The sequence below is a fragment of the Bubalus kerabau genome, chromosome 10, assembly GCF_029407905.1.
Source record: "Bubalus kerabau isolate K-KA32 ecotype Philippines breed swamp buffalo chromosome 10, PCC_UOA_SB_1v2, whole genome shotgun sequence".
NCBI classification, from domain to species: Eukaryota; Metazoa; Chordata; class Mammalia; order Artiodactyla; family Bovidae; genus Bubalus; species Bubalus kerabau.
In genome coordinates, this window is record NC_073633.1 from 64,736,106 (window position 1) to 64,754,172 (window position 18,067).

General features: G+C 34.3%; 1 protein-coding gene and 1 long non-coding RNA gene across 2 annotated transcripts in view; one reads left to right on the forward strand and one right to left on the reverse strand.

Moving 5' to 3' along the window:
• Positions 1 to 18,067, reverse strand: part of USP8 (ubiquitin specific peptidase 8) — a 50,745-nt gene that overhangs the window by 15,092 nt on the left and 17,586 nt on the right. Inside the window, exons 3-10 of the mRNA XM_055537985.1 lie at positions 17,871 to 18,015; positions 13,335 to 13,420; positions 11,409 to 11,571; positions 8,968 to 9,010; positions 7,097 to 7,241; positions 3,127 to 3,289; positions 834 to 978; positions 315 to 535 (exon numbers count right to left, since the gene is read on the reverse strand). Coding sequence (XP_055393960.1) covers positions 315 to 535; positions 834 to 978; positions 3,127 to 3,289; positions 7,097 to 7,241; positions 8,968 to 9,010; positions 11,409 to 11,571; positions 13,335 to 13,420; positions 17,871 to 18,015 — 1,111 coding nt within the window. The remainder of the gene's footprint in view (positions 1 to 314; positions 536 to 833; positions 979 to 3,126; positions 3,290 to 7,096; positions 7,242 to 8,967; positions 9,011 to 11,408; positions 11,572 to 13,334; positions 13,421 to 17,870; positions 18,016 to 18,067) is intronic.
• The window catches only part of LOC129621483 (uncharacterized), a 30,802-nt gene continuing 21,379 nt past the window's right edge, over positions 8,645 to 18,067 (forward strand). The window contains exon 1 of the long non-coding RNA XR_008699391.1: positions 8,645 to 8,716. This is a non-coding gene — a long non-coding RNA (uncharacterized LOC129621483). The remainder of the gene's footprint in view (positions 8,717 to 18,067) is intronic.

The window sequence follows — 18,067 nt, forward strand, 5'->3', positions numbered from 1 at the left end:
CCGCAAAGAGTCGGACACGACTGAGCGACTGATCTGATCTGATCTGATTTGATACTAAATGGACCCAGCTAGGTTTAAAATTCTTTCAATGATCTATTCTGAAATTGCTGTGGCAGTAAGACAATTACAATGAAGTTTTTTAATGGCAAAAATGTACCAATATACCAAAAATAGAGGAATATAGATTTTTTCAATATTTTTCTTTCTAAAATACTGAAGGTACATATACACTGGATACATATTGCTATACTATACACTTAATATAATATTAAAAGAAAAGACATAATAAAATTAAAAGAAAACCAAAAACATACCTGTGGAATATTCTTTAAAATAGGCACTGGCTGAATTATGGGTGAAACATCATATTTAGAAGCAGCAATTGGTTCAGCTGGAGCTGATATATTCAGTGGTCCCATTCTTTCATCTTGACTGTTTATCACTTCTGTATTTTCACTGATTTCTATAGGAGGTATCATCTGAGCAGTAGGTTTAGAAGGAACTGATTCTTCCAGTGAAGGGTAAGTAAAGTCCACTAAAATCCCCAAAAGATAAAAATATTCTTGAAAGAAGAGCAAACCCCATAAACAGTACTTCATGTCTCATGCATGTTCTATGTCATAGTTAAACATCAAGTAAGCAGTGACAACCACAAGAGTCTTAATGAACTGATAAACATTAACTTTCAGACTGTGGACATCTTGTATTTTTTATGCCTAAAAGCAACTGCTATCTAACAGGACAAATGCACACACAACCAACACTACCCTGAGAACAGAAAACGTTTAAAATTTTACCAAAGGAATTTTAAACAAAAATTTTCACATACATACATGAGACAGACACCTCTTCATTCTTGCCTCGTGGGGGTGGCGTAACTTTAGCATTTGTTGTATACTGTGGATAACAAAGGAGCCAGTTTTCATAGCCTCCTTCTAAAACCAAAGGTTCACTGCGCAGGACAGCTTTACTTTCCCACTATAAAATAAGGAAATAGTATGTTTAATAATATGGCAGCAGTCTCTTGACAGCTAAAAACACAACAAACCTGAATATTAAACTGTTCTTAAAAGATCCATTTCTTATAAATGATTACCAAAAAAAAGAGACAGCTGAATTCAAAATTCAGCATTTAATGAAACAAATGGATAGATCGGGTTTTTAAAATCACACAAGTAATCCATAATCTTAAAAGAAAAATAGGAACACAACTTAACATACGATAAAAATCTTCTATGATATAACCTCATCACCCAGAAATAACACTCCAACATTTTAGTTTATTCTTACTGTTTTCTATATATACTTTTTCATTTTTTTTAATAAAATAATGAAACTTATGCTGCTTTTCTTTTATATGATCATCTGTTATCCATAAAGAGCTATATCATCATCTGTAATGACCAGATAATATTCTATTTAATACACACACACACACACCCCCCAAAACTGAATCAACTGTTTCAACAATTACTATTTTTCCTATTTAATTATAAAAAATGCTGAGATAAATACTAAAGATCCTATACATATACCTAATTGACTCCATTAGGAAAAGTTCCCAGAAGTAAAGAGGGTAGGCCAAGAACATTTTAAGGCTTTTAATACATATTGCTCATCTTTGAAATGAACTTTTAAAAATATGTTTGTGTATTTCTGTACAATAATTTCCTAAAACCATTGGCTTAAAAGATGCCATCAAACTGCCCTTCAAAACGCAATGTCAATTTACAGATTTACCATCAGTGTATGAGAACACCCATTTTAAGTCTTTATAGTTTTTACCAAACCGGGGGACATACAATGAGTTGTATAAGCATTTATATGTGAAGTTTAACATCTTTTAATACATTTATTAACCCTTTATAGTCTATGGCTTACCTTAATCTCATCTTTTGCCCATTTTTCTACAGACTGCTCTTTTTCTTAGTAAACAGTGAATGTACTCTGAGTATTAAGGAAAATAGGTTTTTGTCTTGTTACAAATATTTTCTCTGACTTTTTATTTGTGGTATTTTCAGTACAGTCAAATATATGAGCCTCTTTGGTTCAGGATCAAGGTAATAAAAACAATTATCAATGGTTTTTCCTGGTAGTTCATTGTTTCAATCAACGTATTTATGTCTTTTACCCATTTGGAATCTAGTGTGGTCTAAGAAATAAGGCAGAGATCCTCCTTCTTTTACTTACAGGCTAGCCAGCTCTCCTCAAACCAGTTATTTCAATCCATCTTTTCCTCACTGATCTGTTATGTCATCTTTATCATACACTAAACTTACAGGTACCTTAGGCTTACCTTTATGAAACTGTCACTTTTTTAGTGAAAAGTAGGTAAATACTGGCAATTTCATATATCAGCCTATACCTGGGTATATCCTGCGATTTCCTACTTTGAAGCATGATTGTTTCAAGGCTTTTAAGACTGCTGTCCTGGAGGACAATGTTCCATCAACTGACCCTCCTACCAACACACTGAGTTTTATTCTTACCACATGCTTACCAGCATTTAGTGCTATTCAATAATTTAACATATTAAACCAAGTATTATTTTTATCTTTGTTAATCTGATCAAGACAGTGACATTAACTGTTTGAATCTGCATTTCTGATTCCTAGTCATGTTGATATTTTTATGTTTTTGTCACTTTCATATCTTCTATTTATGTCTATCTGTGTCTACTACTTACTTCAACATTTTATCTTAAGTAATTTTCTTATTTATTTGCAAAAACTCTTCAGATTTTAGGTGTTCTAAATCAGTGCCATATCTGTTGCAAATATTTTTACCTTCTGCCTTCAAATTGGTTCATTTTTTCACACCTAAGTTTTTATTTTATTGTCGTATCTATCAGTCTTTTTTTCTTAGTGATTTCTTCCTTTATGTTTCATAACAAAAACAGCATTTTCCAAATAATTTACATTTCTGAAAGTTCTAATTATCCTATTAAGATAATTTTAATATTATTGGGTTATTCAAAACAAGTCTTTTAAATTTGAATTTTTTAAATGTCTACAACCAAAGCATGATGGATCTTCATGTCCTTAAGATAATCAACTAGTCAGCATACCCTTCTAACAACCAGAGAAGGCTTGCAATTACAGTAAACTAACAAGGAAACTTGCTAACCTTGAAAAGTGCATCTTTCAGACTCCGTAGAGTTGTCCCAAGTTGTAAATCTTTTGCAGAACTAAACCAGTCAAGAAGGACCACATAATCCACACTCCCCCTCTTCTTCCATGTGTCTTTAGAATCATCTGGGAGGTTTGCTTCAATCCAACTAGCAGTGACTCTGAAATGTATTAACATTTGTATTGGGGCAAAAGTAGACGAGAGGTCCTAATATACTATTATAAGACACCAAGTTTTGTTCTACAGTCTTTATCATACCATAGCAAACGTTTTTTCTTTTTTGGCCATGTCATGGGGCTTCTGGGATTTTAATTCCCCAACCAGGGACTGAACCCAGAGCCCTTGGCAATAAAAGCAGAGTCCTAACCACTGGACCGCCAGGGAACTCCTCATATCATAGCAAACTTTAAGATAGTTTCCTTTCTAAGGTCAGAATATATGTTAAGAATAGCCTAAAATGTTTAACACCTTCACTAATGCATAATATTAAAATATATTTTAGTAATTATTAGAGACTGAAAGAAACAGACTCACTTGACCCTTAATATTAAAAAAAGGGGTGGGGGGGGCAAAAAATAAAAACATAGGAACTCATTTGACTACATCTCAGTCAAATATAAATAATGGAGGAGAGGGGGTTAACACTTATATTTCAGTTCTCTTATACCTATACAGATAATTAAAGTAACCAAATACCAAAATGCTTATTTAACAAACACATACAGCATTTACCATATGCCAGGTGCTATTCTAAATGTTTTATTCTCATTGACTCTCACTAGATCCTCACTATACTCCTATAAAATAGGCATTATCCTTATAGATGGGGAAACTGAGGCACAAAGGGGTTAGTATCCAAGGTTACAGTTGCCACTAGCTCACGTGTACACTCTTAACTGTTTTGCTGTGCTGCCTACATCATCATCATCTGTGAATCATACCAAGTCTACACTAAAGCATGTTCTTCACTTCCTCCTTTGCTCACACAAAAGCTTAAATTCTAACCTAAAGAGCCCAATGCATGGCTCCTACCTCAAATCCTATTACTTGAACATTCTTATCACTGCTTAACTAACTTATTCCCCTCAACTCCACTGCACTCTTCGCTGCCTTGTGATTCCTGGTTTATGCAGGCATGCTCCTGCCTAAGCACCTCTGCTTCTACTGTCCCCTCTGTCTGGAACCCTTTTTCCTCAGGTAAGTGCATCACTCATTTCCCTTATATAAAGGTTAGCTTAGGGATACCTTCTCCATGAAACCTTCATGGATTAAAATGTTTAATACTCACACCAACATACACACTTAACACAAAACATTTTAAGGTTTATCGTCGGTCTCACCTATCCTACCATCCTGTTAAAATATAAGCTCCACGAAGCAAAGATTCCTGTCTGTTCAGTGATTTAGCCCCAGCTTTTAGAACCACAGTAACTCAGCCCATCATGAGTGCTCAGTAAATACCTGCTGAAATGATGGAATAAATAGTAGAGATTTGTACCTCCAGGTAAGGAACTCCACATTATTCCTAACAAAGCACCTAGGCATTTCAGTATTTAACTGGTGATGTTGGCAACCTGGGCAGAAACTTGTATTTTAAGTAAAACTAAATGGTTTAGATAATTTAAGAGAAAAAAATCCTGTTCCTATATAATAATGTTGGTTACCATATCTTCTAGGAAATAAGGGGAAAAAAAGAAATATAAAATACTGTTTTATAGTTAAGTCCCACTTGATATACAAAGATTAGAGATTAAAAGGATGCTTGGTTAACAAAAGGAGGAGGAAAACTGAAACATGATATTCTTAAGGACAATTTCTGACTCTAAGGATATATTTGCCTAAATACACTTTGTCTAAAAACTCATTAGTATTCTTCAGAACTCTTTTTTAGAAAACAATAAAATCAGTCAGTACTCCTCAAACTCCAGTCTTTCACATACCCCCTTCACAAGTTGCTACAATTCTGCTCTCCTTTGTCTACTGTGTAATGTTTTAACTATTTAATTGAAAGTAAACCTTTACTTGAATTGTTTTTAACAGGAAAGTGTATGTTCCTATATGCATGAAAAAACAGCATCATGTCCAATAAATAAAGGATAATCCTAAAAGTAAATAAAACAGATCAGTGAATTATGCTATGTTCACATAATAGATCACCAAATAGCAATGAGAATAAACAAATACAACCGCACACAATAATATACATGACTCTCACAAACACAAGGTCAAGTACAAGAAGCCAGACGTTAAAGACTTTAGACTGTATAATTCCATTTATATAAACTACAAAAACAAATCTGTTGGTGGTTCCCTTGGGTGGATGGGGTATATGGATAGCCACAGATAGGTAGCATAAGGGGGGCCTCCTAGAGTGATGGTAATGTTCTGTTTCTTGGTCCAGACACTAGCTAAATGAATACATTCAGTTTTTGAAAACTGACTGGGCTAAATACTTAGGATAAAAGTGGTTTTGTATGTATACAATACTAGTAAAATAGGTATTCACCATCAGCTAGCTGTAGATACTGTTACCTGTAGAGAACTCTGAGGCCTGCCCTCTGGCAAGAAGGGGATATTAACAAATACTAAAAAGGAGAGCTAGCACCAACTGAAACATCTTTTAACTATTCAGAAGGACTGAAACAGAAATTAAAAGGTAATCATTTTCTTGGTATGCAATTCATTGATCTTCAGTCTTCAATCTAAACTCAACTGGAGTTTCACATTAGTCAAATTCTTGCATTTTGGGAAACAGTTAAACTTAACAAAAGTCACCAGCATTCTGTTAGTATAGGTAACCACTGAAGATTAATCATAACTCTGTCTTTTAAAATCCTAGAAAAAATATTCATACCTACTTGATTATGCACTCTAATCTCATTTTTTTCCTTTTTAAAAAATTCTTATTTTATTAAAAATTTTTTTTTCTTCTTTCCCCGCCTTTATCTTTCTTTCTAATCTCATTTTTAAATAGCATATTTGCAAAGCACTCTATTCTTCAGGTTGAGCAATTACAAGCCTCAGCAATGTGCTAGAAACTACGCAAATTTTATTACCTAACTTTAAAAACGTATCTTTTTAAGATTTCTTAAGTTACACCATAGATTTTAACTAATTCAGTACCATAAACTAAGACCTAGAGAAGTTATATAATTTTTATAACACTCATAATAATGAAAATAGCCATGGAACTGGAGTTTTAGCTCTATCACTATTATAATAATAGTTTCTAATATACAATATATTCATGCAAGTAACTTTAAATTATTTTACAGGTTAAAGGCTTTTAAAAAAGAAAGAAAAAGATTAGTAGGTCCTTACTAGTGCCAGACACTGCGCTAAATGTATGCATATGTAAAATCTGTCATTTAAACTTCTCGAAACTTCTCAGATAGGTGGTACTATTATCCCAGTTTCACAGATGGAAACATGGGCTTAGAGAGGTTAGATTATTAGCCAGAAGTAATGTAGCTAGTAAGTGACAGAGTTACACAGTCTGAACACAGCCTGATTTTAGAACCCATATTTTTTTCTTAATCACTTAGCTAACCTGCTACTTCTTCAAGAAAGTATTTGTATATCTCTCACCACAGGTAATAGTATGGGGAACTTAAAAATAGAAAACAATTCAACTAGTTTATCAGTTTAGTCAGGTTTGTAGATATGATTCACAAGCTCAAAAATAAAAAACAGGAGCAATTACTCAACAAACACCTGGGGAAAGAAGACATACAAAAGCAGTTTCATTCCTCTTCTAATAAGGCTCCAAATGCCACAGACAGGAAACAACAGCCAAACCGGAATGTCTTTTACACTACCCCACAGAAAGCGTAAGGTGTGCCACTGAGGAACAAAGAATGAAAAGGACCACAGGAAAAGAAAAGACCCACATATAGCATGGATGCTAAGCTGCAACATTTACTACTGTCCACAGCTTACCATTTTATCTAAATACACAATGACTCACCCTGGACTGATGGCTTCTTCAGGAACACTGAGAGAATCTGAAATATGGGAATCCAGATAATCCTGCATTTTCCGAGCATCCATTATAATCAAGCTGATGTTTTTATCCATCATCATTGTGTATAGCTCCTTTGCTGTGATTGCTCCTTGGAATTGAGAGAGACAATATAAGTGATAAGAAGCACCCAGTTCCATGTGCTATCATATCACTGACCACACGGCAAGCATAGTTTTTCCTGGAAGTGTCGTATACTTGCTGTCCCATCACATTATTTATTACCTTTTAAACTAACTTTATACACAGTTTGCTTTTGGCATTTATCAAGAAACTAGTTCAAAGCTTTGTTATAAAGACTTAAATACCAAAACTTGCTGGTGAATATTACAACTACATCTGGTGTTGGCTCTGTTGCTGTATAAAATATTAATAATATGTGTCTCATGAAAATATTCTAGTTTAAAAAATTAAGTCATTTGAGAAATGTCAACCAGAAAAAAAAAATTTATGAATCAAAAGTTCTTGAAAGGTTCTAAATTTTTTAAAAGTCTCCTTGGGGTCTTTTGGGGGCTATCTGAAAACCTTGTAGATTTCCTAGAATAATAAGCCAAAAGTTTGTTATCTGTGTCCCACATGGGGTTGGTTAACCACGGTCACCTGTTTTCACTGGAACACAGCTACACTCATTTGTTTACATTGTCTATGGCTGCTTTCATGCAAGGCCCACAGGGCTCCTCAAGCATAAAATGTTTAATATTGAGCCCTTTAATATTTAGCCAAAATAAATACTCCCTATGTTGCTATTTTCCTTCCAGGTTCTACCACCTGAAGTGAAGATTAAAAAGTACTACCAGGAGGCTTAAATATGTACAGAACTATTTCACCTGTGTGAAGAACATAGTCACGCTACCTCCAAAGCTAAAATACCCAGTTGCTAATAACCATCTTACTTCCTTTTCTAACCACCAAGATCACTTTGACATCAAAACAGTCCAAAGGGTGAAAACAAACCACCAAGAAGGGTAAAATCTAAGCAGGGTGAGATACAAAAGAACATATGGATAAAAACTATCTTAGAATGAATTGGTAACAGCTTTCAGGAAGGTACCTCACTACACTCAGTTTTACTTTTTAAACTGTTGTATGGCAATATTTTAAATAGATAATTTTAGTGTTACAAACAATCACTGTTGAAGTTAAATCTTTTCTGAGAGAGGAAAACTTAGGTAACTGCCTAAGTCTTATTGTTTAGGTCACACCCTTGTTACTGGCACGTCAACACCACCTATGGATAACATCCAAATTACTGGTTCAGATTTTTTTTGAGGGGAATGAAAGAGGCTTTGAATAATTAAGTCTACCACTCAGAGTCATAAGTACTAACAGTTACTTATATGTTTACTGTGTTCTAAGAGTATCACAGGCATTAACTCAATCACTCCTTACAATAACCCTAAGAAATAGATGCAATTATTGTCCCCATTGTATGGGGGCAGGGGTGGGGGGGTGGGGAACTGAAGTAGAAAGGCGAAGTAATAAGCTCAAAGTGAAACTCAGAAGAGTGTATTCAAACCTGAGGAAGTCTGACTTCTGAGACTCCAGGCTCTTAACCACTATGCTAAGGTACATCTTGGGGGGGGAAAAAAGGACAAGTACCAACTGTAATTTTGATGTTTTCAAATGTATATTACCAAAAATATTCCCTATGATATCTAAGTATAGACTATAGTGCATTTTCAGTATTATTGTACAAGTTAGGAAAAATGATAGAAGCTCACATATAGATGAAACGAAATGCTAAGATCTCACTGTGTAAAATCTGAGATCAAAAGATCTCAATAACCTAAAAACTCCCTCTTTCTGAACACACTTACCTTTCTCTGTAGTCTCATTTTTTTCACTCTTTTCACCATTTATCTATTTCATAGGGAAAAAAAAGTTTCAACTTTAATAGAAACAAAAGTTTTTACAGAAAGAAAAAGTCCAACTGTAATACTACTTTGAAACTGAAAGCCTTCTAGGAAATGCAGTGTGCAGGGTATTGGCATTTTATAAAAATACAGATGAACAGTAATGGCATTAGCAGACTACTCTGACAACAGCTAAAACAACTAGTAACATCACATTCATACGTCATTTCCTCAAATTTTTCTCCAGTTAAAGGTGAAATATAATTTCAAAGCACAAATTATTAGAGAAACTTAGTCTTTAACTTAACAAGACAGCACTTTTTACAGTGAAATAAAAATTCCATTCCCTTCAGCATCCTCCAGTATAGACTTAAAGGAAAATGAATTAATACAAAATTTGTATTTCCTAACCAAGATAAAATGGGATAATTCTCTAAGGCAGTAGTCCCCAACCTTTTTGGCACCAGGGACTGGTTTCGTGGAAGACAATTTCTCCATGGACCAGGGCGGGGGTATGGATGGCTTCAGGATGATTCAAGTGCATTACATTTATTGTGTACTTCATTTCTATTATTATTATGTCAGCTTCCACTCAGATCATCAGCCATTAGATCCCAGAGGCTGTGGACCCCTGCTCTAAAGTACTAACTTATTTTGCAGATGGGAAAACTAAGGACCCACAAGAATTTATAGATCTATTTCTGCATCACTAAAAGTAAAAAAAGAAATGTAGATTATGTGCCTCCTAATATGATATAATATAAAGTACACAGTATCACCTATAAGCATTCTTGTCAAAAAAAAAAAAACAAACTGAACCTGAATCTAACTGAGCTCTTAGGCTGAACTTACAGCCTACAGGAAATACAGGAGACAGAGGAACAAGCTAAGTGACACAAGGAGGAAGTAACCAGATAAATCCAGAATGTGGTTCATTTTATAGAACTGATCTAGTATTCAAAAGCCAAATGCAAGAAATGAAAAATGAAAAGGAGACTCAAGTACAGGATGCTATAGAGACTTAAGACACATTGCAACCAAAAGACAATGAGTGGGCCTTGTTTGGATCCTGATTCAAACCAATCAACTCTAAAAAATCATTATGAGACAAGTGGGTAAATATAAGTATAGACTGGGCTTTAATTTATATCAGGGAGTTATTATTAATTTTGTGAGGTAGGAAAACAGCATGGTAGTTATTAAGAAAAACGTTCCTCTCTTTGAGAAGCATACTAAAATACTTAGCGGTAACATGATATGTCATCCAGAATTTGATTGAAGAAAGAAGAGGTGCAGATAAAAACCATAGCAAACGTTAGTTGATTATTGAAGCTGTGTTAACAGAATTTAAATGTATTCTCTTTTCAATATAAAAAGGCTAAACAAAAGTAAAAGTAATGAAAGATAGCCTTGCTGTTGGAAAAGCAGCAAAATCAAAGTTTAAAAGTTCCTTTCATATAATTCTTGGGAATCTTGACCTTTTTTTTATTAGCCATTTGACCTATAAATGAATATGTCTCTACAGCAGTACTATTTATCTTACATTATGAGTTCCTAAAATCAAAAGATTGGATTTCTTCACTTCTTTTTACATAGTACCTCACCCACTATCAGAAGCAATTCTACTACTACTACTTAATGAAATCAGTGATGACCCATATACAAATGATAGGCGAAAGCTACAAAATGCTTAGGAAAAATTAAATTAGAAATTTTTACGTGAATTTCAAACGTGCTTAAGGAATTATATTTTACAAAGAATAGCTTCTGAGGAGGTTAAAGGCAGGGAGTTATATTGATAACTGGTAGGTATCACTAACAGTTTCTGGCAAACAAATGATACAGCTGAAAAAACTACAAGTAATTGTTGAACAAAATGGAACCAGAAGAAGACAAAGAGGAAGAGGAAATTGGGACCGAGAAAAAAAGAAAAAGTAAAAGGGAAAAAATAAGAATAGAAAAAAGGTTTCATACCAAAGAAACAGTGTACCAAATCTTTCCCTAATGTAAATTACATTTATTAAAAAGGAGAGACCTTAAAGATCATCTATTTTAAGACCTTCATTGGCCAAACTAAGTCCCAAAACAGTTAAGCAAGACTTGATATGGGACCCGAACTCAGATATACTGAATCACAGTTCAAATGCCCTTTCCACAACTCTAGTAAAGTCTATAATGACTGCTAAAACCTAACAATATACACAACATATTTCTGTAGAAGCATCAAAAAAAAATCTGGAATCAACTAAAGCTAGAATTAATTAATTCAATTTCTAGTGAAAACCCATTAAATATTATCCTTATTGCCTAAAAAGAAAAGACATAGTGGTATTTCAATTTTTCTTAAGCAAATCATCTGACAAAAAGAACCAGTCTTTCTAGCTCACAGAATAAACCTGAAATACCTTTTGGGTTTTGTCTTTGGCATCTAGTACATTTTCCAAAGAACTTTTATCTGATGTGCTATCATCCTCTCTTTCTGCTTCCTGCTTTTTCTGTTTCTGCAGCTGCTCCTTCTCCTGTCTGTCCTTTTCTTCAAGTTTTTTCCGAACTTCAGCTTCTTCATATCTAGTTGAAAAAAGAAGTCAAGATGTCTTTTATTGGTATAATGGTGGAAAGTAAAACATATCCAGTTCCTCACCTTGAGATATTTTATGGCTGTATTCTTTCAACTGAAATTCAATTCTGCCAGTGTTGTTACAAATCACAAATTTGCCCTCTGTAGATTTATTTCAGATTGCTCAAAAAGCTTGAAAAGATACTCTATGCTCTCAAGTTGAAGTTGTTTAATATTCTTTTTGCTCTTTGCCTCTCACTAATTTCAATCCTTTTAAGATTCAAATATGCTGCGATTTCCTTTTCAAAGGATTTACAGTCCTAAAATCCTAAAACTAACTATAAAGCCTTATTATTCAATACCTCAAAATACAAAAGTACAGACTTTAAATAAGTGAAAGAACCTAAAGCCCCAAAGATGGAGGAATAAAGAACATGATTATTGCTATTAGTAGTATGATTAGGGAAATCTAGGCAATCCAAGAGTAAACAATAATGGGTAATCCCAAAATTAGAAGAAACTCTAATTCTACTTGGTTGATTAACTGGCTAAAGGAGAAAGGGAATAGTGATTCTAAATGATTTCATCCACCTTAACACATTTCAACCCCAAGATTAGCAATTCTGGAAAGGACCAAGGGAACACATTAGTTGGAAAAGATAATGTCTAAGTAAAGGCTATGATGTATACAAGTATCCCTGCTTTTCCAAAGTTTTCTTTATGCCACTTCACTTTTACAAAAGACTTATCCCATGGACGGAGGAGCCTGGTAGGCTGCAGTCCATGGGGTCATGAAGAGTCGGACACCACTGAGGGACTTTCACTTTTCACTTTCATGCATTGGAGAAGGAAATGGCAACCCACTCCAGTGTTCTTGCCTGGAGAATCCCAGGGAGGGCAGAGCCTGGTGGGCTGCCGTCTATGGGGTCACACAGAGTTGGACACGACTGAAGCGACTTAGCAGTATACATGAGTACCTGTTTTTACTGACTGAAACAAATCTGAAGATGATTTTCACTTATAGAAAAAGGTGAAAAATGAAAAACAAGTGCTTAGCAGTTTTTTTCAGCAAGCTGTTAGAGAAGTAGTGTACACCCTGGGCAGAGCTGGCACTGCCAAGCTCCTTCCCCAGGAACTACACTACCATCTCAGCACCAAACTGTTATAGCTTTGCACTGTGTCTGTGAGCATCTGTGCTGTACCGCGATTATTTGTTTTGTGCATCTGGTAACAAGATGTCTTCTAAGGTATTGCTTCTTCGCCCTCTGCCATTTCAGCTTAGGTATGGTTTCACAGAACACTTCACTTTCAAGATAGCAAGGGAAAACCTGTTTAACTATAACAGGCTGGTGCTATTAACTGATCTAAGTATTGAAAATCCATTGAGAAAAAACAGTGAATTAAAAATAGTTCCCTTTTAATTTTGTTATTTAAAGAGTGACTAATGACTAAAAACTGAAACATATGGTGTTACAACATGTCACTGCAACATGAGGCACATGAGAAAATCATGTTTTTCTGAAGAACCCTGTCAGAAACTTAGAAAAAAATGGACTTGAGTTATAATCTAATACACCAATGCTTATCTTAACAATGTATCAGTCTAAACATTTAAAATTTTCAGTAAAGAATATTAATGGCAACACACAAGTAAGACTTTTTCCCCAGGAACTGAAATTTATATGCATGGTCATATATAAATGAACAAATTCTAAACATTATTTTTATCTTCTAAATATACATTTTTCTAAAGATTTCATAATAGTGTCCATACCTGAGTTTAAGGCTTTCAGAGAGTCTCTCAGCTTCTTCAATAGCTTTTTTGATGTTTGCAGGTCCAAGTATAGAATGAAAGTGGTCCTAAAATTATATGAAAACCATTTCATACTGTTGGTACTAGCTACTGTACATAGCACTAATGCTAAAAACACAAAATCATGCTGTGTATATAAACAAGTTTAGATAAAAATATTACGACTGAATAAAATCCTTTTTAAAACTTTAAACCTACATTAATGCATGACTTCTCCAGTTGTTTCAAAAATATTTCTTCATATCATTAGTATGCTTAAAAGTAAGTACTTTGTAACACACCTTTAAGGAGTGTAAATACTATTTTCATTGCTTATGAATAAGTGCCAAAAAGCAAACTACATATTTTAGAAGCAATATATATTTTCCTACTGTAAATTTGTTACTTAGTTTTTTTAGTCTCAGAAGCAGTAAAGCAAATTCTATACTGATCTACAGCATAGCATTTTTCTTATTTTAAACTGAGATGTTTCCTTCTGCTGCTGCTGCTGCTAAGTTGCTTCAGTCGTGTCTGACTCTGTGCAACCCCATAGACAGCAGCCCACCAGGCTCCCTCGTCCCTGGGATTCTCCAGGCAAGAACACTGGAGTGGGTTGCCATTTCCTTCTCCAATGCACGAAAGTGAAAAGTGAAAGTGAAGTCGCCCAGTCCTATCGGACTCTTAGCAACCCCATGGACTGTAGCCTACCAGGCTCCCCCATCCATGGGATTTTCCAGGCAAGAGTACTGGAGTGGGGTGCCTTTGCCTTCTCCGATGTTTCCTTCTACCTGTATTTTATACCTACCTACGTCCCAACTGGAGGTAAATCACTGTAGATATAAAATAAGTTTTACACTTGAGGAAACCATAACAAAAAATCAAATGCCAGGAAATAAATCATCAATAATATAATCTATGTATCTACGTTAAAACACACACAGGTTTAGTACATAAATTATTAACAAGCAAAATGAAGTTTAAAAAAAAAATCACTTCCCTAAGGGGACATTCACTGGATCTTGCAATCAGAGATGTTTTCAAATCACGGCTGGTTTGACATGACAGCAGTATAGTGAGACTCAGCTAACTAAGTAACGCAACTGATTTGCCACAGCTTATCACTATGACTTTGCAAACAGAGCCTACTAGCACAATTCATCACAAATGACATTGTACTCAAAAGTTATGGAAGAGCTGGTAGGATAAATTTGTTGATAACAACTATCATATGTCTATCTAGCCTAAAAGCAGACTGTATTTTAGTTGATTTTATTCTTCTAGATTAAATAAATAAAAGGGCATTCACCATGTAATTTTAATAAAAGTATAGTTAATTCAACATTATATCAACTAAAAATTGTAGTGGAAGGGAAGTGGAATTACTTCCATTATCACAATGTTCTGACTATTGATGTACTACTTTAAGAGAAAATAAAATATAATCATTAACATTTCTCTGATAAAAACAAAATATAAAGTAAAACCAAAAAAACACTATGAGTTGCTTTGTTAATTTTTTGGTATGAACTCATTTAAAAGCCTGACTTAACACTGTTGAAATGCTGAAAAAATTATGTTTGGGCATGGCTGTTAAAAACTCCCAGAAGACATTCCCCTAATATCAATGAGGTTTCTTGTCAATAATTATCTGTCTGTGTGCTCTTAAAGGAACACAGCTCAAGTAAGTATAACATTTTTCGAACTTTTCAATAGCATTGATAATTAGAATAAAAAAAAATGTCCAATACTTATACAACTAAAAGCATTTGCTTCTTGGTTTACCTATTCCTGAACACACAAATTCAAGCAATTCTTATGCTTCCTGAACAAAATGGTTTACTAATAATAATATTTAGGATTAATTATCAAGATCACCATGGAGATGTAAAAAAAATTTTTTTAAAGGAATAAAAATATTCTAACTGCATCTAGACTTTACTGTACTAATATTTTCAGTATATCTGCCTTCCCTTTTTTTCAGATAACCCTAAAAAATTGTTCATAAACTGATATTTGTCAATGAATAAATAATAAACATGTTTCCTACTAGTGAACTTGCTACATTAACAAGTTTTCTCTAAATCTTGGTATAAAACCAGTGAAAAATGTTTAAGTTTCTGAAGAAGGCTGGTCACATTACATTCTGTCCCTTTGGATTTAAAGGATGAAAACCAGAAAATATGTAGTTACTAAAATTAATACTTCACATACTTAAACTGCACCAGAGAAGCTGAGCTAAATGAAACAAAAAACAGTTCTAAGATTGAAGCAGATGTGGTACCCCAGACAGATCAAATAGAAAAAAACAATCCCTTTACAGAAAACCAAGAACTGAATATCTGCAGCATATGAAGTAAAAGCTTGGGCTACTTGAGCCTTTGCAGGGAGCTTCTTCACCTGAACAAGTCCTGCCACTTTCAACTATTAATGATACATTCTTCAGAAATGCAATAGATACTCTGTGGAAATGGAAAAATTTCTAACTGATTAAACTTTACTCCAACCTCTTCAAGCTTAAAAAAAAAAAAAAAAGTAAATACATAACCACTCCCAATCTTGTCAAAGAAAAAAAAAGTAACCACTAAGTTAGAAAAATAAAGCAAAAGTTAAGTAAGTACATAAAAAAATTGGCTCTACCACAAAAGACAAAAATGCAGACACCAAAACTACCGCAGTTCTCCAAATCTTCAAATCTTTCAGTATCTTTTTTATATTTCTGACAGAATTCAGATTTATGTTTTAATGAATAAAACATGTTTACAATAGAAATAAGCAGAATAACTGCCACCATTTATTCAATCACCCATCCAATATTTATAGAATACTTACAGTATGATAGGAATGATAATACAAGACTTATCTCTGATTCTTACCACAACCCACCAAGGAGGTTCCCCTTTACAGGAACTGGGGGTGCTCAGGATAGATGAAGGAACTTGCTCAGGAGCCCAAAGTGAGAGAGCGCAATCCCAACCCAGGTATGTTCCACCCGTCTGTGATGTTTTTGTGATGCCACCAGGGTCTTCCAGCACTGGGTTCTTTTTATTATTTCATAATAAGCCAAAGCTTTTAGTTGTGGGTAGTCCTTCATAACCCATACATATGTATTTAGCAGAGTAGCTGTTCTTCAATTTTATGTTGAGCAGAAACAACATGACTCAAAGACCCTCTGAGTAAAATGTCCATTACATAATTGTTATTTTCAGAAATCTTCCAGTGGAGTTAGGAAAAACATCAGGGATGACAGGAAGTATTAACTACATGAATTATATACTGGTTCTAAGCAGTATCTTTTTAACAGATATGGTAAAAACCATCAAAGAGGGTGCAAAACAGGGCTCCATCTTTATCTGAAGGTAAGTATGTTCAAGAATGTTCCAAGGGCAGTACCATTCCACCCACCTCTAGACAGGAAGATGAAGCTCCAAATGCAAGGGGCTACCTTTCCAAAGCTAGATCTAAAACCCTGTAAAGATTACTAGCATAATTTTGCTGGTGAGAAGAAACACCAGCAATCATTTGCCACCATTAAAGAAAATAGTAAAATTATCCCATAACCCACAACCAAAAGAAATTATCAGTCCCATTACTGTGGACAAAAAAAAAAAAAGGTTATTTTGAAGAGTAAGAGAACTTCTCTTTTTATGCTTCTATAAGTCAATTTAAATGAGACAAGCTAATTCTGCCACTAGTGAATCAAGGTAAAAATCACAATATTAATTCAAGAATGGCTTGTCTACCAGGTAAGAAATCTATAAGCAGGATTTTGCTACTATTCTCTAGTAGCAAGATCATTCCTAGGTTAAAGGTAGAACCATGAACACAATATTCTTCCCATTTCTTTAACCTAGTTTCTGTTTTCTTCTTTCGTTTGTTTCTGGTGTGATAAAAATGCAACCATCTTCTCCAGCAACACTTATCCCAGCCAAAAATTCTCTTTGCCCACTAACAACTCTCCCACCATCCCTCCTGGTGCTTCAGCAAATTCAAAGAAAGGCACCTGGCTCAAAGGACTGAAAATAATAAATAAATATATAAAAATGGAAGTGGTCAACATTAACTTTGCAAGCTGAGATCCTTAATATGGCTATGATGTCAATTAAATACAAGAGCTATCACATAAAAACAAGTGACTAAACCCTGACTCTTGAAAAAGTATAACTACAGTCATATATTTCTTACTTAATGCATGAATAAACTGAATCCTTCCATTTGACCTGGCAATAATTCCAACAGAAAACTAACTACGAGTCTATGTTGCTATAAACTTGTTCTAATCCAAAGCAAATGAAGTATGTGTATACAGTGTGAGTATGTATACACACACACACACACACACACACACACACACACATATAAATTTGCAAATAATTAAAGTAAATCTTTAGTTAGCTTTTTCTGCTTGCAGAAGAATTTGAATTTGCTGCTAAATTTCAGGGTTAGTTAAAAATTTTAGAGATCAACAGCTCCACCATGTGACAATAACTTAGCAAATAAAAGCTTAGAAATAAAGGGTACCTGCTGTTGCATGAAATCAGGCCTTTTTTTGATAAGATTATAAACAGTCACATATTTCATATAGAGCACATAGGCCCTTTCCTCATCACGATCTAATCTGCTTTCTTCTGCAGTCTTGAAGATCTTCAGGGCACTCTGGACATAACTTAAAATCAGAGGAAAACATAATTATAACACTTGACATCTGGGAGGAAAAA